This window comes from Carassius auratus, chromosome 27, assembly GCF_003368295.1.
Source record: "Carassius auratus strain Wakin chromosome 27, ASM336829v1, whole genome shotgun sequence".
In the NCBI taxonomy this organism is placed as follows: domain Eukaryota; kingdom Metazoa; phylum Chordata; class Actinopteri; order Cypriniformes; family Cyprinidae; genus Carassius; species Carassius auratus.
In genome coordinates this window covers 20,126,314-20,153,503 of record NC_039269.1, presented here as the reverse complement: position 1 = coordinate 20,153,503, position 27,190 = coordinate 20,126,314, and the positions used below count along the sequence as shown (strand labels likewise).

The following is a 27,190-nucleotide window of genomic DNA, read 5'->3' as shown; positions in this document are numbered from 1 at the left end:
AGTAAGGTTTAGCTGACAGTTAATTTCAGTTCAATACACTCGGAATAAGTAATTTTTACAATAGCTGGACGACAAATAAATTGTTATATATTATTTTTTTTATTTTAAACCTGTCACTCGTGGTGGTTAAACTACACGCCACAAACACAACGTGTAACGTTACTTAATGCTTAATGAACCTGGATTAAGTTAAAGAAGAAAACGGAGCATCCTGGTGATCTATTAGACCTATCCAACAGCCTTTCCTCGCAAATTTCCTCTTAGTTTGATGCACGTTTATAAGTCTCGCTGCATGGAAAGAAAAATAAATAAACATTTTCCCACATGTAGTTAAATATCAGTTCTGATCCTCAATAGTCGTCGTGAATGGCTGATCCAGTTCGCGACAGCTTTGGGTTATTTCATACACCTTCTAAAGAGTCAAAACTGTTGCTAAATAAACAAATAAATAACCCACGACACACTGCTGTCCAGATACCAAATGAGAGTCATTAATAACTACTCGACAGCAAACAGTTTAACGAGAGGCGCTCTGGAAAGCTATAAATTGCATAACCGCAATTAAAGTGCCAACCCCTGACCCTGACTGAGAGGCACAATCTTTATCACCTGATTTTTAACATTGGCACTGGTTCCAAGTCAATACACATGACACGACTACGCCGATAACTCAAGCACGTACGATTTATGAGCATACCGTCCAAAGTCCGTCTGAAGAATCCGTACTTCAGATAACACACGGCACGGGGGGCACTCAAACATAGAGGCATGGAAAGAAAAGCAGCATGACTTCCGGGAATAAAAAAAGACATAAAACTACGAAACACTTACTAAGATGCAGATATGTGTTGTTATTATCCATGTTTGGACGAATGTGAAAGAGCTGTCCAATTTTCTCGTAAAGTGTCTTGGGTTGTCGTTCTGGACGGCAGCATCTCCCCGCTGCTGTCCGCGAGCTGACTGAGGATTCGCTGCGCACGCTTGGGGCCCCACCGAGGGGGAGGCGAGGGCCAGACCTCTCCCAATGACAGCATCCTGAAGATGTACAATTTGCCAAATTAAACGTACATGCGACATGTTGTTTTTTTCTTATTATTCACAGGAAATTAAAAATACAGTTCTTTTTTTTTTTTTGTAAACTATCATACCATAAGGCAAGCTATTTTTGTAATATGCAATATACAGTAGCTAATGCACAGTGCTCATATACTAGCTAATTTGTCTTTAAATATTTGTTCTTTTTGTTTTTGTTTTTGTATGAATGTTTTAAAAACGTGTTAATATTTCATATTTTCTAAATAATAATCCTTTTTATTTATTGTATTATACACTATTTAAGTTGTAAATAAGTTAAAGTATGTTTTACAAGAAAATGTTATAACAGGCTTTACACTTCAAATTTCACATTCAGTCTGCTGTTTCTTTGTTATTATTTGTAGTATTTACTAGAATTTTTTTTACATTTTTTTAATTGTCACACCAGTTGTTTATTTTTAGTGTCTTTAACTCACTGTAACATTAATGTAGCTTCAATAAAGCAAATTCACTTTGATTTAATGCTCATTTAAATGTTTTCTATTAGTTAAGATACAGGCTATATGGACTAAAAGCAATCAGATATAATAGGGAGTTTTTGAATGAAATACCTTGCAAAGTTCATTATATAAATTCGAAACAAAAGGTTTATACTAATAAAAATACTACAATTATTAACTGTGTAAAAAAAAAAAACACTAAACAGCATTCATTAAACCTTTCAACACCAAGTGAATATTTTAGATTAGCATTATAATCTGCAGTTTTATTGGGTCAGGGGATTATCATAATATACTTTGTCTACAAACTGCTTAGTGCAAAATCTGCTGACCATGGCCTTTGTGAGTTTGGACAAGGAAAAAAAAAAATTCTCCAAATTCCAAGTACTCAGTCCCCACAAGGCTACCAGAGGGTATGAAGACCCCTCAACACCCCCCAAGATCTCTTCAGAGTGAGGGGTCATTTAAGGGTGAGCTTCCACTACCTCAGGAGGTTATTCAGGAGTCACCAGCATTCAGAGTGTTGAACTCCTGTTTCGGGGGACACTGAGAGAGAGAGAGAGAGTGTTAGTGATGACCACTCTGTCAGTCCATGAGCTGGGCTGTCGAATGGGGAAAGCACACTGGCTCCCATCCTTGTAAAAACACAACATAAAAGAACACAGGGAGATGCTAACAAAGATGAATGGCTTCTCTTCCAACTCATTCCACACTAATCAGGGCCTTTTCATTTGTTCCCTGTTAGATAATGTAAATTTGTGGAGTCAAAGAAAGCGACTAAAAGGACAATTTATCAACCTCCCTTTTATCCCTCTAATGGAGCCACATGTTCAAGAGCACTACAATCGCCCTGAGCTGCAAAGTATATTAGAGCTGAAAAGCGGGTAACAAGAACGAGGATTAGATTTCAGTGTGAACATGAGAGATGTAATGATTTGCGGTGATGCATTCAATCCTGTTGCTTTCGCTAATGTGGAGAATGGCAACCATGAAAGGTGTGGTGTGAATTTCTTTTCTTAATGCAAATAGGTGTGATTGCCTTTTACATGGCTAATGGAATATTATTAAATTAAAGGAGATCGGGTGGTTAAGAGAAGCTCTAAATCACTGCAGATTTGAGGGAAGGCTTGTGGGATTATCTTGCCGTTTGTCTACAACAATGGCTGCCAATGGACCATTCAGTTGCAGGGTGTCGGAGACCTCACCCTTGCAATCATCTATCACCAGTTAAAAGCAGAGCGGTCCTCCCCTAACCTAACAGTCACTGCTCTGAGACCAGCAGTCTGGCCATCTCACCCTCACAACAGCCCATGTCTGGGGGCACCATGTGGCAAATACACGCACAGAGCCTGACAAATGTGCCACAAATGTCTTAAATGTGCATCTTAAAGCTGATTGTCCATGCAAAAGTAATCAATATTTATCAGTATCAAACCCCTACTTGCCTTTCTTGACTGATAATGTGATTTACTGGTGCAATAATACTTGTATGATTACAAGTAAATCTGAGCAAAACAAGCCAACTTGAATATTTTCAACATATTCAATATTCTCTGGTAAGATCAAATAGAATTTTAAAATTAAAAGCAGAAATATAAAATGATTTTATGAAAGCACTTGTATAAGTTTATTTCTTCTGTGGAAGAAAGTTTTAGGCAACCCAGTCTCATGAGAAAACAACTGTCTTATGAATTTCATAAATTAATTTTAATGAACAGTTACTGTCATGAGAGATTAATGGTTTTAGGTGTTACATTAACAATGAAGCTGTAAATTAAGATTTTAGAAAGGTGGTTTTTTTCTTTTTACAATAACGTCTTTTTGGCTCACATATTATATTGTGGCTGTGCTTTTTAGAATTTCAACCTTTATGTTTTGGCCCCATTCACTTCCACTGCAATTGCCACATTGTAACACAGATCTTTACATTTTAAGAAAAGGAAGGACACGTGCAACTTAGATGTGATAATCAATATTACACCAAAAGTGCTGCTCAATAACTTCTGTTGATAGGATTATTGCTTTAAACTCTGCGTGCAATTAAAGTCAGCTTTTTATCTGATGGTGTGAAATGAAAACCTGTTTGAGAAACAACCTTCCTCTTTGCTCGACTGATCATATCATAGCATAGATTGTGTGTGTGTGTTTGGGGGGTGGTTCTCCATCTGTCATATACTCATTAACAGAGCCCCCTCATGTTTTAATCAGTCCCCATACGCTAACCACGCCCATGCACGCACGCAAGCACACACACACACACACACACACACACACACACACACAAAAACACACACATGAGTGAAACCACCCCATGTATCATCAATCTCACAGATCATTAATCTCTGAGCACAAAGGCACATTTTTGGATGTGAAACCTCTTTTTGGTGCAGACCATAAATACTCCACCAATCTGCTTTAAATCAAGTTGTGTTAAAAAAAAAAAAACATGATTGCAAAATTAATCACTATATTTATTGCATGCACTGGTAAACTCTGGCCTTCAGATGTCTAATGAGGGGCCTACATGCTGTTGCACACTAAGTTCTACAGGATATAAATTAAAACATTCAAACACTTAAGAAAGTCTAAGGCAAGAAAAAACGAAAACTTTGATCATTCAAAGGAGTTCTGAAATTAATTTGATCTTTTGATGAAAACTATTTGATCCCCAGAAAACTGGGTTAAACTTCCAGCTCAGAAATCATTCCAAAGTATTATGTCAAAGGCCATAATATCAAATATCCTCCAGCTACTTTGTGACCAAGAGAGAGAAAGACTTAAACAAGGGAGCTGGTGTTGACCTCCAGGAAGGACTGCCAGCATTACCTCACGAGTGGCGTCTTGCTACTCTTTCGGCACAGGATGTGCGTCATAAATCTTACTCAAGCCGAATGACAGAGGAGCTCATGGGATGCGACCTGTGACATACTGATCAACACTTAAACCAACATGCAGACACACAAAGAAGGGATAACTATAAAATGTGGATCAAGGGAAGTGTATTTATGGAAACCATTGTAAAACCGGCAAATCGGTATCTAAAAATAGAGGTTAAAGGTATAAAGTCAAGAATACAGTGCATGTTTCTCCACAGGTTTTTTTTAAATATTGAAAACATTGAGAATAATACTGAAACTGAACTAAACAGAATTACAGAAAAGAATATCTGTAACGTTTCTCAATCACTCAAAAGTGACTGCGAAGTGAAATTTTGTGAGCACTTCTGTCAGCATGATCATGAGAAACTTTCTCCAGCGTCAGTAAAAATGTATATGCATATAAATAGAAAAGAGGAAATGACTGAGCGTTTAAAAAATACACAATGGTTTATTAATCAACATAGGCAAATGCAGGAGCACACTTGGCAATGCGGCTCTCGTTTCTTGAAGCACTGAAATAGAAACAGCTGAAGTAAGGCTACCCTGAGTGAACTTTAAAGAGGAAACAACAGGGCAAAATCAATTGTGCCTTAAGAACACACATGCCTTAGGCTGCCAGCTGAGAAGAGCTAATGTTCTGATGCATTCTGCTTCAGTTCTGCTAGAGTCATTTGAACGAATAACAATCATGAGCACTGCAGGGAAGTTTCAAGCAGGCTGCCAAGGCCAGGTGCATTTGAGGAAAGATAATGCAGGCTATAATAAGTATTTACGAGTCCAAGCAGCTGATAAAAACATCAAAATAATCCAAAAGAAATCCACATGACTGCAGTCCATCAATTAACACTTTGAAAAGTAAAAAACAAAATAATACTGTGCATTATTAAGACTTTTTTTAACTTTACACAGTGGCCAGTCTATTCTGGCCACTGTATGAGTTGATAATCCTTAATAACATTTCCTCATTTCTCCCCTGGTTCAGATGACTTTTTAACTGGAGAAAACAATATTATAGAGGACATTGTAGCAAGGGTTTGAAGTTAAAACCATCTTGATGGATTTGTTTATTACAAACAAACAGCTTTTCATTACAGAATGTGTTGAATGATGGAGGATTACTATGGTATAATAATACTGTGGATTACTTATGGATTACTATGATGCTTTTATCAGCTGTTTGGATGTTCATTCTGATGGTACCCATTCACTGCAGAGGATCCATTGGGTTGGGTGAGCCAGAGGTGTTTTGCATAATTTTTCCAAATATGTTCCCATGAAGACACAAACTCATCTAAACCTTGGATGGCATGAGGGGGACTAAATCGTCCATGAATGTTCATTTTATCCCTTTAATCTAAACTTTTATACGTTTGTAAGGTCTTAAAAGTTCAATCTATGGATTGCTTTAACTTACTCAAACCAAAGAAAGAAAAAAAGAAAGAAAGAAAGACAGAAAGAAAGAAAGATTTCTGAAAAGGACAACATGTGAAGAAATCAACAGGCTATTACAAAGCAAGTTGTTGATCATGCATAATGTAGTAAGTATAAAATATAAGTCTTTAATTTAGGATAACGCAAATATTTAAGTATTTCTTCTAAAGACAAATTTATATATAGACAGTTTGATTTCCTCTAGAAAGATCATTGAGCGTAAATGACATTTCCTTCATGGAAAATACATTTAAAGAGGAACTTGATCTGCAATGATCTGTACTATTCATTTCCTATCAATGTCCTGTTGCAAGAGCAAAAGAAGTTTTGTAACTCTTAAAGCCATGAATGGTGCATTTAAACAACCATGAAGATTGCAGAAGAACAACTTGAAGCTTGCTGAGGTCCGCACAGATGTTCATTTTCTAGGAAGCATCGCTCCTTGTATACTGTAGCTTTAAGCTCTTAATCCTAAATCTGCCTTTGTGGGTCTAGACAAACTGAAGATTCTGCTGCTCTTACCAAAATCAATAACACTAATCATCTTATGACAGTTGCTGACAAAAGAAGAAGAAGAAGAAAAAAGAAAAAACAGAACAATATGTGTTTGTGTTTCTGCTGGTCTGGGTTTTATGTTGATAATGTGCAAATGTTGCACATCCCAGGAAAGACATACGTGCAACAGGTTGGACAGGGATTCTGAGGGACCATATGAGGCTAAGTTGGACTTGTCCTGAGAGGACAAGTCAGATTAAAGCAAAGGCATCTGGTCTGTAATGGTACAGTGACTTGTTTATGTGTTTATCAAGATGCCATATAGAATAAACACTCCACCATCAGGCTCACTGAAAGCTTCTTATCCCATTGTAGTCTAATATTGCTCAAATAAGACACAATTATCATGAACAAGCTGGCTGTAGCATTTATGTAAGTGACAGCATGAGCTGGACATGACATGAGGTGCAGTGGACTGGACTCTTCACTCTTGTTTAAATGTCATAGTGCTGGCTTTCATTAGGCACAAGCAGGACAGCCAAAAGTCTTCCAAAAGGGCAGAACTAGGTCTAGACCGAACCATGGAAACTTGACAGGATGCAAAAGAGTTATACAGTGCAGATCCCTGAGATAGCAATATTGTGAGGTACAGCTTTTGTAAAATTCTGACTTTGGTTCATATCAAGACCCTGTTCTCGTGTTTTCGAGGAACTCTTGGCTGAACAGTCTGTCTAAAAATGGAGCATATCTTGTAGGCCAGACGAAGAGTACATGTTTCTAGGTATTCTTTTTAAATTTAGAACAATAAACATATATACATCATTTACCTAAGTAATGTGCTTGTGTTCACATTGAAATTCAATTCAATTCAATTCTATAAAAAAAATATGTAACATGCATATCCGTCTTTTAATGCTCAAAGACATTTTAGGATTTTAGCATTTTAGCTCATAGACATAAATTTTATTAGCCTAAATTTAGCTTAAAAAAAAAAACCTAATTGACAAGAATTACGAGACAAACATTTTCATACCAAATCATATCACGTTTTTCAATATTGAAATATAAACAAAGTCTTTATTTAGAAGTAACGCCCTCTAGAGGCATGATGAAGCCTCAATAATAACAACGTTCTGTCCGGAACTAACAAATTCACTTTGTTTCTCGCGGACGTTTTATTTTACTGGACCTCTTTCTTGACAGCAATTGGCACGTGAGTTCAATAGCGTTGATGTTTACACCTAAGCCATCTTAAGAAGAGCTGCAGACAAAATGCTTTTGAATAAATAAAATCTACAGCTTCTGTTATGATTTTGGACAAAACTTATATAGCCCAGAAAATGAAGAAGTTATAAGCAGAAATGCGGCTAAGCCTAAAGACTTACGTATTCATGTGCATTATTTCATATAACGTTACTCTGGTCTATTTCACATGAGCTTGTCTATTTAATGAGTTTATCTACCGTCACGTCTTCTCTCCATGCACTGATATGAAAGGTGTTTGTGTGTTTTCCCAGTAAACTATGATTGGAGTAGGGTCTGGGCTGTACATCGGGTGTGTGTCCGATCTGAAGGACGCTCAGAGCCTGATAGATGCAGGAGTAACACACATCCTCACCGTTGACTCTGAGGAACCTGCTGTCCCTGGATTTCACACCAAATTTGTCCGAGCTCTGGATGATGCCTCCACAGATCTCCTGAGCAGACTGGATGAATGTGTCAGCTTCATATGTGATGCTCTCAGCACACACTCTGAATCCAGATCATCAGCAGTTCTTGTGCATTGGTAGGATTAGTAATTGATATGAACTTTAATGAATAATATGAAGAAACACTGTGATATATAACACCCAATAGTACATTAGTTAATATACATTCAGATAATTACAAGTGGGATAAAATGTTGATTTATGTATTTGTTAAACTGTTTATATAAATATATTATTTTGTTGAATTTTAAGTAACTGGAATTCAGATTTTTTTATTTTATTTGACATGTTATTATTATTTTTGCAGCCATGTAGGGCAAAGTAGAAGTGCTGCTGTGGTGACTGCTTACCTGATGAAAACACAGCATCTGAATTTACAGGATGCATACACTAAACTCCAAAACTTAAAACCAGACGTCAAGTAAGTGTTTTTCATTATTTATCCTTTAAAAGAAAAAATTTGTGAGAACATTATGATTGAAGAGCATTCCACTCATTTTCTCAGAATGAATGAAGAATTTATGGACCAGCTGGCACTTTATGAATTAATGGATTGTAAAGTAGACACCACAAATCCCTTATATAAACAGTTTAGATTGAAGAAAATTACAGAGAAATATCCAGGTATGTACATGATTTCCTTCTTTGTCATTTAGTTTTCTACACCGTTATAAGTTAACTGAATACACTATTGAAAGAAGCTTACCAGGGCTCCTTTAAAGGCAGTATATTTTGATCAATTCAGAACTCCAGAATATGCCAAAAGATGTCTTTGCTGTTGACCCTGCACAAACCCAGAATGCAGAAGCTGTGTACAGATGTCGAAAGTGCAGGTAAATGCTGTTCATGCATATTTTGAATTTATGATAATGACTCAAGTCATAACCTGCTGATGTCTTTGGTCCCAACAGACGCACACTTTTCCGTCACTCCAGCATTCTCAGTCACAGTGTGGGAAGTGGAGCTTCTGCGTTCTCTCATAAGAAGACGAGGATTGCGAGTGCTAGTGAAGATCAGAGACAATGCACATCTTATTTTATAGAGCCAGTGCAATGGATGGAGCCAGCCTTACTAGGTGTTATGGATGGACAGGTATACTGTAGTTCCTCACTGCTTCACACATCTGCACACACAATTAAAAAGAACTATCAAAACATTGTGTCCATTTGTTTAATACTTTTTCCAAGTATTCTTTCATTATTGTTAAAGATTAAGGGTTACATTTAATATTGATAAATTAAAAAGTAAGAGAGACTGCATGATTTTCTGTGCTAGGAGGGCTACAGATTGTAGTTGCTGTGCAATGCATTTGCATACAATTTTGTTTCTTTAAAAATTATATTTCAAAGTAAAAGCTTTTGCAAAATCTCTCTTGCAGCTTTTGTGTCCTAAGTGCAGCTCAAAGCTGGGCTCCTTTAACTGGTATGGTGAACAGTGTTCGTGTGGGCGCTGGGTGACACCGGCCTTCCAGATGCACAAGAACCGAGTGGATGAAATCAAACACATCAGTACGCCAGCACTCAAATGACCCGCAAATAAAGATCTGTATTATATGCTCAGAATCGCTTCTTATTGCTAGTATTTTCAGTTTAAATAGTAGATAGAAATATTCTCTATGTTATAAATCTAGTGTAAAAGCCCCGTGCTTTACTTTGAACCATACTTTTCTAGAAAGTTTATTATATAAGCATTTGTAATATTTTGTCTGTTATAGTTAAAAAAAAAAATGCAGTAATATTTTGTACGTTTTTTTTAATTTTAGACTTTTTTTGTCTTCTTTAGGCTCACCATTTATTTGATAAAAAAATATTAATAGTGTGTTAGATTATAACAATAACTTTTGTTTTATATTTTAATATATTAAAATAATTTTCTATTTTAATATATTTTCACGTCATTTATTCCTGTGATGGCAAAGCTGAATTTGTAGCAGTCATTACTCCAGACGTCAGTGTCATGTGATTCTTCTGAAGTCATTCTAACATTATTTTTGCAAACTATTGAGCTGAATAATATTTTTGTGGAAACTTTAATGAATATACATTTCAAAACAACACCATTTTTAAATAGAAATCTCTTGTAACATAATTGACTTTGAATTGATTACTGTTACTTTTATTCATTTGATGTCACTTCATCAATGTTACTTAAAATATATGTAATGTTCCCTGGGGGGGGGGGGGGTTAACTGACCTCAAAACTTTGAATAGTAGTCAGGATATAGGTTCTTTATCTTTCAAAGTTTGGGGTCAGTTAGATGTTTTATGGTTAATTTAGCTAACTTTTACATTCATACTGTAAATATTAGCCTGGTTCTCACAAAAAGCTCTCTAATGTGCTGCAAAAATAGTTTTTTCATCCAGTAGGTGGCGTCAGATACTGCGCAGTTTTCATACATTTTGCGCAATATTCAAAATACTGGAGACGGACAAAGGAGAATTAGTTCTGGTTTACAAAGGCGTTACAGATGACATGAACCTCATTTAATGTAAATGCGATTATTTGACTTGGTTAGGAGTACTAGATACTAGAGTACGGTATTAATGTACTACTGTATTAATAATCTCTGTAACCAACTTGACTTCTGACTTGTTTAATCTACTGAAAATATTTATTTATTTATTTATTTATTTGCGGTGCCACACAGAATTTAGTTCCCCTATTGGATGTCATGTAGGCTACTGTGTATTTGTATGAAATGTAGCACTAATACAGATTCATGACCACGTGGTTTCCTCTCAGTTCATAGATGTTCATATGATGTTTATTGAGGGAGTCTGAGTGACACTGTGGGTGGTTATGGCACTGAATTGTGAGATCCTGTTGTGTTTATAAGGGTCATATCCTCCATGTAATGACCTGAACTCTTTCTGTGAAGTGTGGAGTGAAGAGCCACCTGCTGCGTATGTGCGTAAGAGAGACGAGCTGGATTTCAGGAATAGTGGAGCTGCGAATGAAACTGAATGCAACTCCTCAAAATGAAATATCCTAACACAATATTTGCAGTTGTTTTTGCTTTGTCAAGAACATTTAAATATTAATGTAATCAAATAAACGTTTGGCAGGGATATATGTGGTATGCTGAGATCACAGAAACTAAAAAGGAAAATGTGCTTATGTCGACCCACTCCTCATTGATGTTGGAGTCAGGCTCTTGTTTAGAGCTGAGATGGAGGTGTGGAAAGGCTAGGCATCTGATTGGTTCAAAGACCTGCTTAAAGCTGTAATCAAGCACTTTTGTGTGACAGTCTTGACCTTTTCAATAGTAGCAATTTGGCCTAAAATACACGTTTTTTGTTTATACTTTCCTTTCAAAAGCAGTTAGTGTAAATAACAGCCTTTACAGACATGCCATACATCTGGAAATAAGAAAAGATGGTGTTCTTACAAATGGTACAGACAGTTTTACCTAAATTGTAAAATTGCTATTGGCTGGGTATGTGAGACTGAAGCAAAATAAAGTGAAGATGCTGTGTTTACCTTTATTAGGCCTACTCTGTGTCCCAATATAAATTATTTCTTTAAAAAATTGATTTAAAATCAATAGAAGAAGCTAATGTGCTACAGCATGTTAAATAAATATAATCATTGCTTTAAACATCAACTTTCCATTGATTTTGTTATTTAGGAACCCATGACTTTGGATAAAAACAGCTGTTCAAACTAAATAAAACTAAGACAAGAAACTTTGTTTTGAATATCTTTGTGTTAGAAGAAAGGAAATCTAAATTTTGGGGCAAATATACCTTTAAAATTGTTTTACTAATAAATTAAAGCTGCAGTCAGTAACTTTTGACGCTCTAGCGGTTAATAAACAGAACTGCTTGCGTCTTGCGGAAGAACATCGTAGCCGGAATTACTTCTCTCTGTTTCTGTCTATGAAGAATCACAAAGGTACTGGGTTACTCCACCGCGGTGAAGCAATCTAAAATAGTCCCTAGTGATTCAGGACAGTCTAAAAACACGGTTTGGAAAATGGATTCATGGTGTACTCGCTTATTATATACATTTTGTATACTTTGAACACAAAAAAAAGTTACAGACCGCAGCTCTGATTGGTTGTTTTCTTACCGGGAGCGGTGTATTTCTGCAAATGGCAATAGGACCACTGGGAGGAGCCAGAGGAGTTTGAAATTTTTTTTTTTGTACTTTTATTTTTTTATGTACTTTTTTTTTTTTTTTTTTTTACAGATTATCTGTCTCACATTCTACTGTCAGGACATAATGACCGGTTTTACAAATATGTAAAAAAATAATTTTTTACAAAAGTTACCAACTGCAGCTTTAAATGATACAGATGTGCATGATAGCGCATAATGCAGTTTTACATTTGAAAATAATTAACATGCAAGTATTTATTTTCTCAAATTAGTTCATGAAGTAAACAAGTAGTAGACAGTTTCCCTGCTTCCTTCAGATCTATGAATATAATATAACAGCATTTGCATATAACAGCAGAGTAAACCAAACATTTGTATGGATCAGATGATGAGCAACTTGGATGGACTTCACTGCTCACACAACATCTGGGCCCATTAAATTGGCCTGCACAAACAATTAGGCTGCAGAAAAATCATTCGAATGCAGCTGGAATTTAACATCTTTGAATTATTCAGAGATGTTGATTATTTTTAATTATAGTTTTTAGTTAAATATTGTTTAGATGATTATTTAGGTAATTGTCACAAAGGGTCATGACAATAAGGAGAGAACTAATAGAAAAAAGTCAATGCAAACTAAAACATTACTGAACAGAACGATTACAGTTTCAAAGTAGGTGTAACATTTTATATACATTTTATATACATAAATTATACATACTAACATTTGTATTTTCTCTTTAATTTATCTCTGAAGTGTAAAAAGAAGTGAGTAGCCTAATAAGTTCTGTCCTTGTCTTAAAAAAGATTTTCATATTGATCTATAATAATTTTAATATCCATCTGTATTCATACCTACAGTACAAACTGTAAGTTTTCTATAAACCAACTTTTCATATATGGGTGAATTCTTCAAGTCATGTTGACTGCAAACCTGAGTGCATTTTTTATGAAAAGGCTAGTCCTTTAACATTTTAATATATACAGATATGTCCAACACATTTCATGTTGTCCATGCGTCTCCAGCCAGCTCTCTTTTGCAGTCTAAATCAACAACAAAGCATAAAACACTGTCTTAACTGAATTACCCTTGGACTAGTTTTAGTTCCTGTCAGGGGATAGACCTCTTGCCACGTCTCCAAATGCTCCCCTTCAGAAATGTCACAGTAATGAAATATGCCTCTGTCAACCAAACACACATACTGTAAGTGGCCACAAAGCAGCTGCATAAAATGAAATCAAAGCACATATTTTACAGTTGATCCGCCTGCTATCTTTAGCATTATCTGGCACGAGAACCTTCTTTTATTTGAAACATCTAAGGACTATAGTTCTTCCTTCCTTTGTGATCAGTCGTGCAGGTATGCACGTTTCACAGTTCAGTCATTTAAATATTGTCACATTTTCAAGTATTGTTTGTTCACCAGGATAACATTTGAAAAGATAAACAATTAAATGTAATGTAATGTAATTATATTTATTTTGAAATGTAAATTAATCCTATGATTGCAAGGCAGAATTTCTATTCTAATATGCTGAATTAGTGCTCAAGAAACATTTCAGTTATATTAAAGGTGTGCACCTTTAATTTTGCTTACTTCATTTTTTTTCAGGATTCATTGATTGTTAGAAAGTTTTTAAAGCAACATTATTTATTTGAAATATAAATCTTTTGTTACATTATAGATGTCATCAATGACAGTTTAATCAATTGAATGTGTCCTTGCTAAATAAAAGTATTTAGAGTGTGGTGTTTATTTGAACAAATACAGTAATACAGTTCAGCAAAATTGATAACACACTAATGCTCATTCATGTAATTTGAGTGAAAACTGGCAGGCTATGTTAATTTTAGAGCTGTTTGATCTTTAATGGAGGATGTGGTCAATGAAAATGAAACTCAGATCCTCTTGTCTCCCCCAGAATTTACAGCATCGTACTCTTTAAAACACAGATTTGTTGCTGTGGTTATAGAGGAGGTTGAAGTGAAAGCCCTGAAGTACAGTAATTCTCTCTTCTAAAGAAAGGATTTTCTTCTGTCACAGATTTTAAACTGTGGTTGTGACATTTCTATTGGTTTAGTTAGTTATTGTGCATAATTGATTCAGTTATCAAACCAGACAGAATGTATGTGGAAAAAGGGGTTCCTCAGGGTGGTCTTATAAACTGTTTCACCCCTTTTAAAGTGCAGATGTGTTTAAACATTTGGCTATCTGACATTTGTGGAGAAGGCTCAGGAGACACCCTGTACAAATTACTTTTCAGGTCACTGGAGAGCCTCAGACTCTAATATTTAAGAAACTTGTGCTGCCATTAAGAGGATATGTGTGAGGTTTTGCAATGTGTGTTCAACTGAGGCTCGGTTTTTGAAAGAGCTTTGCTGCATTAACTAAAGCACAGAAGAAAAAATACATCTGCAAACGTGCACAACCTCAAATTAAAATGCAATTATGACTTGGACAACGTATAAATATTAATCTATTACAACATGTTAATTTCATATCATTAGGATGTTGCGCTTGTTTCAGTGTTTACAGAAGCATTTGAAGAATAAGGTCCCTGTCTCCATCTTTGCCATATTTACATATTGGGAAGAATTTTTTTTTTTTTTTTTTTGCCGATCATAATTGCACAGGCTTTTTCTCATAGATATCAGTCCTTTATTCCAATTCCAGCAAGGTTTTTTTCCCCTTCTCTACAGACCTCACAGATGGCCGTGCTCCCAGATTGGAAAAGGTTTCTTTGGAAACCAAATTCAACATTATGGTTGGAACCCAAACTGCTTTAAAGCCAATGCTATTAGATAGCCTACACAAACTGACCCCAGAGCAGCTCTGAAGATGAGCTGACTGGGGTTTTTCTGCCACAGGAGGACACTGAAGACATTCTCTTTTGACTTTTTCCTTTGTGTAAGTAAATAGATGGACAGGACGGTGAGGACCACTGAAGCACTGGTCATATAAATGATGGATTATGATGCTTGGAAAGAGTTGAATATTTAAGATGCTCTTTTCTTTTTCCTCAATGCACGAAAGCGATGTGAATGATTTGGAGCACCAGCAATTTGGCCTCCCCTCCTAATGTGTTGTGTAATCTGTCCACTCTGGGTTTTCCATTTCCTGTTCATTCACTGGTGAAAAAAAACCCCTCTCAAAGTTCACTCCATAATAAAATTTACGTCCAGTTATGGGAGTATTGAAAAGTTCTATATATAGAGACAAAATTTGAAGTCAGTAAGTTTGTTTTTCTTTAACGAAATCAACGCTGTTAATGCTACTCAGCAAATGGGACATTAAATAGATGATAAAAGTGACAAGAAAGTGTAAGATTTGTTTAAAGAAGATTTATATTTCAAATAAATTAACATAGTTTACACAGAAATATTAAGTATACTATAAATATTCCTATTATTAAGGTAATAAGAAATGTTTCTTGAGCACCAAATCAACACATTAGAATGATTTCTGAATAATAATTAAGATACAATTAATGATTGTATATGTCATTCTTTCCATTGCTGCAGCTGTTTGTTAGGTGTTGTTTTTCACAGCTGTGCTGTACAGTGGGCAGCAGCAGCTAGAACATAATTCACTGCACGTGTTTGGATTTAATATACTGCTATCTTTGACATGTTCCTAGAATGGTTCTGTAACTCATCAAACCATGTGTCGATCGGATTATAGTAGTTTGTCTATTCACAAAATGTCCAGTTTCATATATTAATATACCGGTATTCTGATATATTCTGCGAAGCAAATACCGACATAGGCAATAACCAGCTGCATGAGATTTAGCTGCTGTCTTGCCACAGTTTTCAGGGTCAGTTTGGAGATTTGCCACATTGTATTTGTGTTAGAGAGTGGCGAGTGGAAAATGACAACATGAAATGTACTCAGTTATTAATGTGTTCTTGTGGCTCAGTGGTAGAACATTGCGTTAGCAGCGCAAAAGGTTGTGGGATATTTTCCCAGGGGACACACATACTGTACTGCTAAAAAATGTACAGCCTGAATGCACAGTAAGTTGCTTTGGATAAAAGTGTCTGCTGAATGTAATGTACCCTTTTTTTCAGGTACTGTATGGGAATGAATACTGCATCTTGCTTAAGACGCTATGTCTTAAGCAAGATGCCATTTTTCTCCTTAGATTGAAGCCTTTAAAAATATTACAGTGTAACTCCTAGAGGTCAGCCCAGCCTTGAGTAATCGTCCCAAGATAATTTTGTACAGCCTCGGAAATCAATGAAGGACAAGAGCGTACAGGAAGAATGCAATTGGCACAAATCTTTGCAATGGACACACCGCTAGACCAAGCCCAGGCTCTTACTCCTATGGGGCATTGTAGGCCCAATAGGGTGACCAAATGTGCCATTTTTCCAGGGCACATCCAGGATTTCTATATTGCCTAAAATATCCACATTTTGGCTTTGTTTGTGCTGCGCAGACCAATTGTTGTATGACAAAGTACTGTGAGAGTATCTAGAGAGCAAACTGCTTCTTGTGCTCATGAATCACTCTCACAGTACTTTGATGTTATACACCGATCGGTATGCTTAGTGCTGCTTCAAGTTCAACACTAATATGTACATGTATTTGCATCACTTTGACCATTCTCTGTAGATCCTACCTTCTCACACACCACGCATTTGGAAAGTCTCTGCTTCATGACAGGAGACCCTTGGTGCATCCACCGAAGCATAAAAAGATCTCTTCTGTCTGCCTGAATGGGACGCAATTCTCAATACTTTTTACTAACTTGCACTTTTTAGTGTCAGGGAACGAAGGTCAACAGACTGTAGATGCCCAAAGGGAGGGGTCTTCAGAGCCCTCAACACCGTGGGCAGATCACGTGAAGTGATGGTAATGGGGCGAGGCAGGTTGAGCCTCCTAGAACCCTTCAAAAATCAAACAACTAGGCTGTTCTTGCCCACTGACTGGCCAGCTATAAGAGCGTGAGAGGCTGCTATGGCTGCTACATAGACCTTAAGTATAGAAGGGGAACAGCCCTTATCTAACAGCTCTTGCATGAATGACAATATCAAAGACATGTTGCAGGAAATTGGGTTTGCGCTGCGGGCTGTACACCAGGTGGAGAAGACAGACCATTAAAGGACATTGAGTAATCTCGTAGCATGTCCCCTTGCCTGGGAGATTGTATTTAGCACGCTCTCGAAAAGGTACGCAGGCTCCCATCGAAAAGCCAAATGTTCATAGCCCACAGCTCTGGTTGGGGATGCCATATTGTTCTGACGAGGTCTCGTCTCAGGGGCATGTGCCACGGGGCTGCAGGGACAGGACGCGGAACAGTTCGGCATCAATGCCAGTGCTGGCTGCACTGGGCTGTGCAAATGGCTGGGGTGGCAAAGTCGTGAGACTAGCCTGACAGCTCCTCCACATCTAAAGCCACCAAAGACATGCTGTCGTCCACCAAATGAAACCAGATCACTCGCAGCCACAGAGGGACGTTTGTCAACCTGAGCGAAGAGGACGGGAGAAACTTCTCTATGAGGAGAGAGTAATGCACATGGGGGGGTCAGCCGAGTGCCGAATTGTTTCCGAGTGCCAAATTCCTCTGCTCCGTTGCTTTTTCCTCACAGGTTCGTTAGAAGAAGGAAGCGGGAGAGTGCGAGGGGAGGAGTCATCGGAGAAATGTTTTTTTTCCCATAGCATCTTAAGCAAGATACAGTACAAGTGAAGTATCGTTAGGGAACTTAAATAACCAACTTGCTTCGACTTCAAACCCACACTGATTTTTATTTTTATTTTGTTTATTTATTAATTCTGAAATGCAAAAGGCTTTTTATGTAAATATCTCACTTCATGCATGTGTTTCTGATCATACAGGAGGCTCAGATTCGGTAAACAGTGTTGAAACCGCCTGTCAGTCACAGTTATCCTGCTTTACAGGCACTGATTTTAATTTGTGCATTGCTTTATTTTTCAAGTCTCTTGTAATCATCCAGTCAACAGGAGCCTTTTGCATCAAGCCCAGACCCCCTGACTGAAAATACTGACCACATGAAAAGAACCTATACAACCTTTGGAATTCTGTCACTGATGCAACATTCATTGCTAAAATAAGCCAGGAACTTTTTAATGCAGCTTGATTGTTTGCATGTGTTTTCTTTTAGTGCAAACAACATAATTTAATTAAATTATCGTAGATGTTTTACCAGTGTCTGATTCTGTTTCAGAGGGCTCTTAACATATAATGTTTGATATGCAACATGATCAAAAACTGTCTATCTAATCTAACAATCCAACAACAACAACAACAAAAAAAAAGCAACAAATTATATTATATGCATTTTATGTATTTAATCTGCTGAACTGTTTAAGAGCTAATTACAAGCTATAATCTCCTAGTTTTGAGTGCATTTCCATTGACTAGTGTGTTCTTGTGATGCCATCATCATGATGTAATTTTCAAGCTATTCCAGAGTGATTGATCACATGGCAGCTCAGGTGATTTGCACAAAAACATCTGTTTTTCCACAAGCAAAGATTTCTGTGGTTTCTCTACAAGAAATGCTAATTCTAAATCTCTTTAGTTACATAAATGTCCTGGAATATAATGTCTCGAAAATAGTGGAAACCCTGAGAGAAGTCCAAACAAGTCTGACTTTCGTTTCTTGATAGTCTGCTCCAGACGTGATGTGATTGAATGAGCGATACTCAATGCTGCATGTCGCGCATTGTTCCATGAAAAAACTGCTCGAGTTAAATTCATATTTTCATTTCTTTCTCCTCACAAATGTGGGGAAAAGCCACCTTTGAAACAGCAGTTTTTTGATGAATGCTCTGGAAAGTTGGCCCACCGTCATTCTGGGCCGCTCTGACTTTCCATGCGCTCAGGCTTCTCGGAACCCGGAATGCTGAGACGTCAACTAATCTGCCACTTCCATTCCAATCCATCTCCAGTGTTTGTTAAATAAACTACAATGAGAGAACGAATGCACTGTAAGCTTTTCCTGGCTGTGCTGCTGATCGACAAGTGCTGTTGTTTGCTCTCATCCCTAACTGCCAAGTATTTGCTTATTAACAAATCCCTGTAGAGTTTACCATTTGAAGTTTTGTTAAGTACCCCAGTCAAATAGAAGAGTGTTAATGATTACTTCAAACAAGGTCAGTCATGTGACTTTGTGGACTTGTGTGACTCCTTGCATGAATCTATATGTACAACAAGAGCAGATGTTGTGAATGTCTTCTGGTGTTGCTTCTTGTCTTTCAGGGTCCTTTAAAGTTACTGAAAAGTGGCAGTAGTCTAGTTTTAAAGATGACCTTAAAAGCTTAAATGCACAACACAACTTTTAAAATGCACTTTAAAATTTCGGCAACCTGCTTTAACTTCTTCAGACAGTAAATTGGCAGAAAATTGGTGCAAAAAATTGGGTAGTGTATTCCAGACTTTAGTTGTCAAGCTTAAGACTGGAATTTTCAGCTTCAGACTATGATTCCATCCAGAAAGAGGATATCAAACATGGTTGATATTTTGAGCCAGTTTTAGAAAACACATTGTTTTCATTTGCCATGCATTTCCTAACAACAAAGCATATGTGTGAGTTTGTTGTTATCGGTCGTTTAGTGTATGATGGACAGTTTTTCCTCTTTAAGTAAAGTCGGTAAGTGTATGATGTTTCGAAATCTGTTTATTGTTATTATAATAGTACATATAACGTGTAAGAAGGACACCTTCAAATAAAGTGTTTCTGTAATTTGCAGTATTAGATTATCAGTATTAAACTAATGAAGGTAATTAACACATCATCAATGAAAAAGTCATGCTGAAAAATCTTTGTTACATATTTTGTTTTCTTATTGTTTTCACATAAAAAAGTGTATTTACAGATTAATTATAGCAAACTCAAAGTGTGAGGGTAATCATAGTCAAAAAACATGGTTAACTCATTTTACACCTTATAATTTACTAATTAATAAGAAAATTGTGATATACTGATAACTGATAAAATATGAATGTTGCTGAGCCCTCAACAGTTGACTTTTTATTAACAGACTCTCAGGCTCAAACCTTATTGTCCCCATATGAACATATGCAGAATTATTTGAACAGGTTAAACGTCTGTGCATGTGTTTTGTCTGTGCATTCATTTCCCTAATGGGGTTTCTCTGAAACTATACCCTGCACTGCATTCTGTTCCTGGACCTAATGCTCATCCAAAACAGAGCAGAAAACACCAGACAGAACCTGACTTATGGTACACCTCTATAGACACACATACCTTTTAACTGATATGATCCACAGGAAACAATAAATAAATTATATATATATATATATATATATATATATATATATATATATATATATATATATATATATATATATATATATATATTATATGTTTTTGCATTATATTAATATGTATACTGAGTATAATATATAATTTCATGAGTTTAACCGGTTGTGAAATCTTTTCACAGCAGCCCTTTTAAGGATCCCTAATCTTAAAGCAGTTTTTCCCCTTCTTCTCTCAGCACATTCAGTAAATCTCTGTGTACTAATCGCCGGGGATGCATTTGGTGGGCGTCTGGGTGACATATGAAGATTGTAATGCAGTTGGTCTGTGTGAATGCAGGTGATGGAGAAGTGGAGTGTGCAGAACACATTAAAGCAGAACCTGCTTATGTAACCAGTGCGAGTCTGTCTCTGAGTTATGGCCCAGCTTTCTAGTTTTGGCAGCACTTCTGCTGTAGAGCTGCTCCCTGCCGGCACAAAATTACTCCACAGCCCACCGCAGACCTTCATACTGTACAGGAATCTCAATGATAGCATTTTTTAAGTCCCAAGGTCATCTTGGCTCATTGCTTTTTTTTTTTTTTTTTTTAGATTTCATCCCGAAACTCCTTCCTCCACAGTTTATAAGTATACACATTTCTGCATAGTTTATTCATTATAACAATGAAATCTGTAGCTCAAAACCACATTGTTTGAAATGTCAACAGTGGAGCTAAATTTTACAGGTATTGTGCAATTCTTTGCCGTTGATTGTATTGTTGAAGAAACTTTAACAGGAGTGTGGTTATGCTGATCCGCTTAGTTTTGGATCCATTTTTCTTTGGAACCCTTTTATTATTTTGATGTGTTTTTTTTTAGGACTGTTGAGAGCATATGAGGACAGCTCTCTGTACACTGGAGAATAAATAAGCATGCTGTCAAACAGCAGTAAACAGATCACTCTAGAGTAATGACATCATCTGCCAGTCTCATCTCATGTTCTCTGAACTGCAGGGAAGCCTTTTTGGCCTGGTTTTTAGGTTTCTCAATTGTCAGATTCAAATTCAACCAATCTGTTTCTATGAAACTAAATTAAAATCTTTATGAATCGTCTTAAGGTAAAAAAAATAATTCATTAAAAAGACTCACAAGACTAGCCATAGCAGTTTATGCAACTGCAGCCAGACTTATTGTTTATAGTCATGCCTTCTAAAGTCACAAAATGTGTCTTGCATTGTCTTGTAAATAATACTGTATGATCTTCTAACGTTAAACATTTTGTTCTCTATGATTATTATTTTTATTTATTTTTGTGTAGGCAGTAAAAGCACCAAAGTTCAAGGCATCAGAACACAAGCACCAACAGCTGATTTTTTTATGTGTGGTATAATTATAAAACAATTGTTATATAAAATGATGTATATAAATATATTAAAATCATATAATTAATCATATAATTAAAAATGTATTGCATAATAACACAAAAATTATAATTTGCTTTCAATAAGCTTTTTGCTTAACAATAACAAGATGATAACTGATGGACTGTAGTCATGTAGGTTACTTGTTTAGATTATTGTAATGTTTTTATCGGAGTCTCATTCTGACGGCACCCATTCACTGCAGAGGAACCACTGGAACAAACTCTTCTACATCTTAAAAGGCCTAAAGGGTGAGTACTTTTTTTTAGCAAAATTTTATTTTTGGGTGGACTATTACTTTGAATATAAAATTAACATTTACAGGCAAAATCTAAATTTATCAAAACATGAAAACATTTTATTAAAATGAACATTAAAATTCATTTTATATAGATTTATTTATATGTGCATGAATACCCTGAGTGATGTAAGTTCTAGTTTAAGCTGTATTAACGACAGTTAGCCAGCTGTTAATGAAACATCATCATTTCAAATTAATATTGTGTGAATTAAACATTTGACATTTACTGCATTCTTACCTCATCCAAGTTAAGTCTTTCCAAGTTGGTATAGTATGAATTCCTTATAGCTAAAGTTTACAGCTAGAGTTTACCCTGTAAATGACTATAACAAACATCAAAGTTTTAGTGGTCTTCAACTATAACACCCCATTGAGCTCAATGAAATGCTCTGTTAAACACAGAGGTTTAGCTTGTTTCTGCCTTAAAGGGGTCATCAGATACCCATTTTTCCACAAGTTGATATGACCATTTCGAGTATTAATGGATAGTCTGTAGCATAGTTTCGTTAAAATTTCTCAGTGGTTGCGTAATGCTGTTATGTAGCATTTTCCTTTAAATGTTAATGAGCTCTGCTGACCCCGCCCCTCTTTTTCGAAGCTACTCTCCAAGAGACTGTTTACTTTAGCCACATTTATCGTGAAACTTGCTAATTAGCACATTATTAGAAAAGGTGATTTGCAAAGATTCATTAAAAAAAACCTTATACTCACTTTTCCCATTGGTGAAGCTGGACCACGAATGATTCGCACAAATATAGACACATTTAGGTGGATCGGGGGTGCATTCTCTTCAAAAACAAATGTAATCCACTGCGTCTTCAGCAGCTCAGATGTCAGGAGTAAATGACGACGGCTATGTTCATTATTTCATCCAACAACAGAACATTCTATTAGAAGACATTCTTTTCTACATCTGCTCCAGCAGAGAAACAATGGCGGACTGATGACAGCTCACTCAGGGCGGGTCTAAGATAAGACGTCAGTCCAGTCTGTGCTGAAACGCTACTGTCAATCAAACTATCGTGGGAGGGGCCTGTCTGTGTGATGTCACAAAGACAGGCATCAGAGATCGACTCGATTTGATAAAGGGGTAAAGATTGTAGTAGATGAATTCATAAAAAGCACTGGGTGGATTTTTTATTGTTACAGGGTGGTTGTGTACACACACTGCCAACACATATTTTAGTTCAAACAATAAGCAAAATTGCATGTAGCATCTAATGGCTCTTTTAAGGATCTTTTAATCAGCATAAACGTCACCTTTTCCATTCAACTTGGATGAGGGTAGGAGCCGAGAGAAAATAAAATCGTATGCACATGTGGTTCTTCAAATCACAGACAGGGCATGAGAAACACTCCCATCCGTGCTAAACATTCCCATGGGCCCCGCAGCAGGCACGTAACTGTAATATATGGCAAAATCATGCATTCATGCGGTAGATACCGGTGACGTGTCACACAGCTGGCCAGCAGAACTCTTTCACTACTATCAGATAGAAGATGCCTCCTTTTAATCAGACTATTAGAGCTTTCCATGTCAGACAATCATCAGTCTGACAAATTATCTTCTTTTAGAGCCAGAGATCTCTCAGAGGAGGCTCTACATGCAGAGATTTTTTCTCCACCTGCTGTTATTTCATTATTAATCAGACTATACACAGGGTTTGTCACTCTACATCATTCTCCACAGTCTGCAGGCGGATGAATTCCCCCTCTCCTGTGTAACGGGAGTGTCCTGAGATGCTCATGGAATGTTAGTGGAAATCTTGGATGGGATGAAGGCTGATTTCTGCAAATCAGTAACCGTGTGTTGATTCAGCTGCACCCAAATGTGCCCTGACTTACAATAAATTTTAGAAATAAATTGTGTAAATAATTATAATAATATGTATAAAGTACCATATAAATTTCCAAATTTATTTTTTACGGGTGTTTTACCAGTATTTTGAATTTTTCACTTCATTGAGTTGTGTTTTAGAGTTAATGTAAATGACCGTAGAATTAATGGATAATGAATGAGCAGAGTTACTTTAATGATTTACTTTACACAGTGAAGTGCTTTGGATAAATCCATCTGCTAAATGAAGAAATGTAAATGTTATTTTTTTTTTAATAAACATTGTTTATTATTTTATTTTTTTTGTGGAAAATGATTTTTTTTCAGGATTCAATAACAAATAAACTGGAAATACAATTTGTTAAACCTGCGTATAAACCAGTGCTTAACCACCATTGTAAAACACTTAATGTCATGTTCTGCTTTGAGAGAATCATCTCTTATGCAGTCATGTCTGCAAGCTCCGTAATTTTATTTTTTTCTGCTTTTTAATTAAATGGAGCTACAGTAACAGGTGACTGACCGTGGAAACATTGGAAGTATGGAAAAACTGAATAAAAGTACAGCTCTTTGGTTTTGTGCAAGCTGTCATGCAGAACAGTGAATCATCTTTCCATTTTAACTTCCTGGCTGATGGCTAAAGGTTCTTCATGTCATTTTTTATCATGCATCTTCTGTCTAACCTGAAATGTTTCCCAGTCTCAGCTGAAAAATCACTAGATAAGGATTCTGAAACACTCCAATTTACAGTAGAAATACTGTTCATTGCATGTAACGAGTTTTCATACAGTATGAAAGGCTGACTGAATGGTCAGCAACACAGAGGCCCTTCAGGGGACTGTCCCAGATCCATTTCCTGTTCAGTCTCGACACATCTGGCTACAGATGCAGGGCTGAAATATACCATTGTTGGTTGCATTGTGTTGGAAGGAAAGACTGTGTCCTGCCACTGCTGATGCATTATCATGTTTGGATAATGCATTACATTCAGGTTGGAATAATTTACATTTAAAAAAATTGTTGTGAATATGAATGTTTTAAAAAGTGAATGCTACCTACATGGTTTTATTAAATTTTCGGAACTATTTTGTGATGGAGTTTAACTGAGTAATGCAATGCATTCATGCCCACTTACCCACTCTTAGTTTATTATTATTATTATTTTTTAATGTAGTTAATTATATTTCCTTTCTCTTACTTACTTGAAGTTACTTTAAAATAATTTACAAACTGAAACTATTTTATCAACACTTGGTTGTCCGTCAGGTACAAATTGAACATGAATTAAGACTCGAGACACACTCACCCCAGAAAATAAAATGCCTGAACCTTGAAATATGCCTTAAATACCATATAAAAACACACTTAAATTGATTACAGTTTGAAGTAGAAGAAGAAGAGAAAAAAAAGCTAGCTTTTTATGACTTCTACATCCTGCAGTGCTCAGTGCTAGTAAAAGCATGCCTTCCTTTCAGCCCAGACGAGCATAATTGCATTCACTTCAAAGAATTATCTGTAATGCCTGATCTAATACAGATACAGCGTGTTGAGTTCCCCTCTGAAAGGTCTCCAGGAATGTTGTGTTTGATGGCTGCATTAGCAGTCCGATGAGGTTTGGTAAAAGCATTCTCTTGATGCTAATCTGATAAATCACCATTGAGTCTTACAGTGAAAGGAGTCCTAATGCCATGCAGGGATAACACTCCCACAATTAGCCCTATTCAGACAGCTCCTCTGAAGTTTCAGACCTGATTTTCAGCCTTATTTCAAGCCGATGACTACTAGATGAGAAGACGAATGTGTTTCTGTGTGATGATATGCCAGAAAGGGGCTCATGGGAACTCGAGAGGGAAAATCACCATGCCTGATTTCAATCACTGGACTTTTTGAGTTTCCAGGAGTGGCAGTTTTACTATGAGGGTTATATGCATGCATGTAGTTTTCTTTAATGCTAGTGACTGCTTATACAACATACAGTTATGTCTTAAAAAAAAAAAACTAGATCAAGTCTGGCCCTACTTTCAGCAGTTTCACTCAGGTGTTTTTCACAATAGGAAAAAGACACTCACAACTTCCATTTCATGCTGACTTTATTATGCACTGCTCGTTTAAGTAATTCATTTGTAGATTGACAGTGTAAATGTAAAAACAAAATCATAAACCGAATTAACTTTTAGAGTTCTGGATGACCAGTTGTTTTATCTGTGAGTCAGAGAAGACACGATACAGTTCCTCCTGATTCAAAGCTAAAGAAAAGAAGCTCCGCTCCCAGAACTTAAACTGGCTGATTGAATGGCCAGAGCACATTCACATACTGTACGTATACCACTGTTACAGTGATAGAAAGCACAGACTGTGACCGCACTTTTTTGGTAATAACCCAGCTGCTCTGGGAATGAAAAGCTGGACCTAAAGGCTTTGTTGGAGAGCATTTGCGAAAATACAGCCATCCAATAATGCGCTGTTTTCCATAAGGGCTGAGTGGAATTGGCTCAGAGTTTCTCCAAGACCAACGACCTAGTGAGTGTACATGTGCTAAATATTTTTAGTGACTGTAATCCTTGTAGTTTGAGGCATAAGGACTAAATAGATTGATACAGAATGTTCTTCCCCAACATCCTATTTCAGTTGGAACGTGTCAACACAGGAAAGGACATTGTAAAGCCATTTCATGGAGTCAGTAAAGACGCTCTTGAAAGCCTGAAGCTGTGTGTTTCATGGCCTAGTATTAGTGGTCCATGAAAGCCACCTGGTAGGTTTGAGTTTGAAGAGGCCCACAGTATAAGAACCAGTTAAAAGCCCCAAAATGTTTTTTAGGAGCTCTTGACAGTATGCTGGGATTTATGACCTCCCGTTCTCATCTTACCTTGTTTTTCTGCACGACATCTTTAACCTCATTCGTCTGGAGTTCAGCTGAAGTGTGCTAGAGAATTATAGCTGAATTGGCCTCTGGGTCATTGTATTTGGCCTGTTATTGTATGGCTCCAGAGGATTCCCCAGGCAAGTTCAGTGGCCCCCATTACTGTGAAGACATGTCTTTTTAAGAGAGTTCATGCCTGATGGGCTTAGATACGCCCAGAGGGAGAATTTCTCACCCCGGCTCATTGCATGACAACAACATCCCCTCACCATCCTCTCACATGTTAAGGGTCAGCACTTTGAGGAGCTTCTTATGTTCCCTCTTTCTTTCATCTTGGACTTTCTCTACTTTTTCTTGAAATACACAAGGCAAAAATCGATAAAGTTCATT

General features: G+C 36.6%; 1 protein-coding gene across 1 annotated transcript; it reads left to right on the top strand.

The window, feature by feature from the left end:
• The first annotated feature begins 7,496 nt into the window (after positions 1-7,496).
• Positions 7,497-9,607, top strand: dusp12 (dual specificity phosphatase 12). The gene is made up of 7 exons (XM_026206464.1): positions 7,497-7,553; positions 7,858-8,126; positions 8,357-8,470; positions 8,555-8,673; positions 8,795-8,882; positions 8,961-9,141; positions 9,428-9,607. Exons 2-7 carry the CDS (start codon positions 7,864-7,866, stop codon positions 9,575-9,577), a joined length of 915 nt encoding a protein of 304 aa, XP_026062249.1. The 5' UTR covers positions 7,497-7,553; positions 7,858-7,863; the 3' UTR covers positions 9,578-9,607.
• Positions 9,608-27,190: the final 17,583 nt, after the last annotated feature.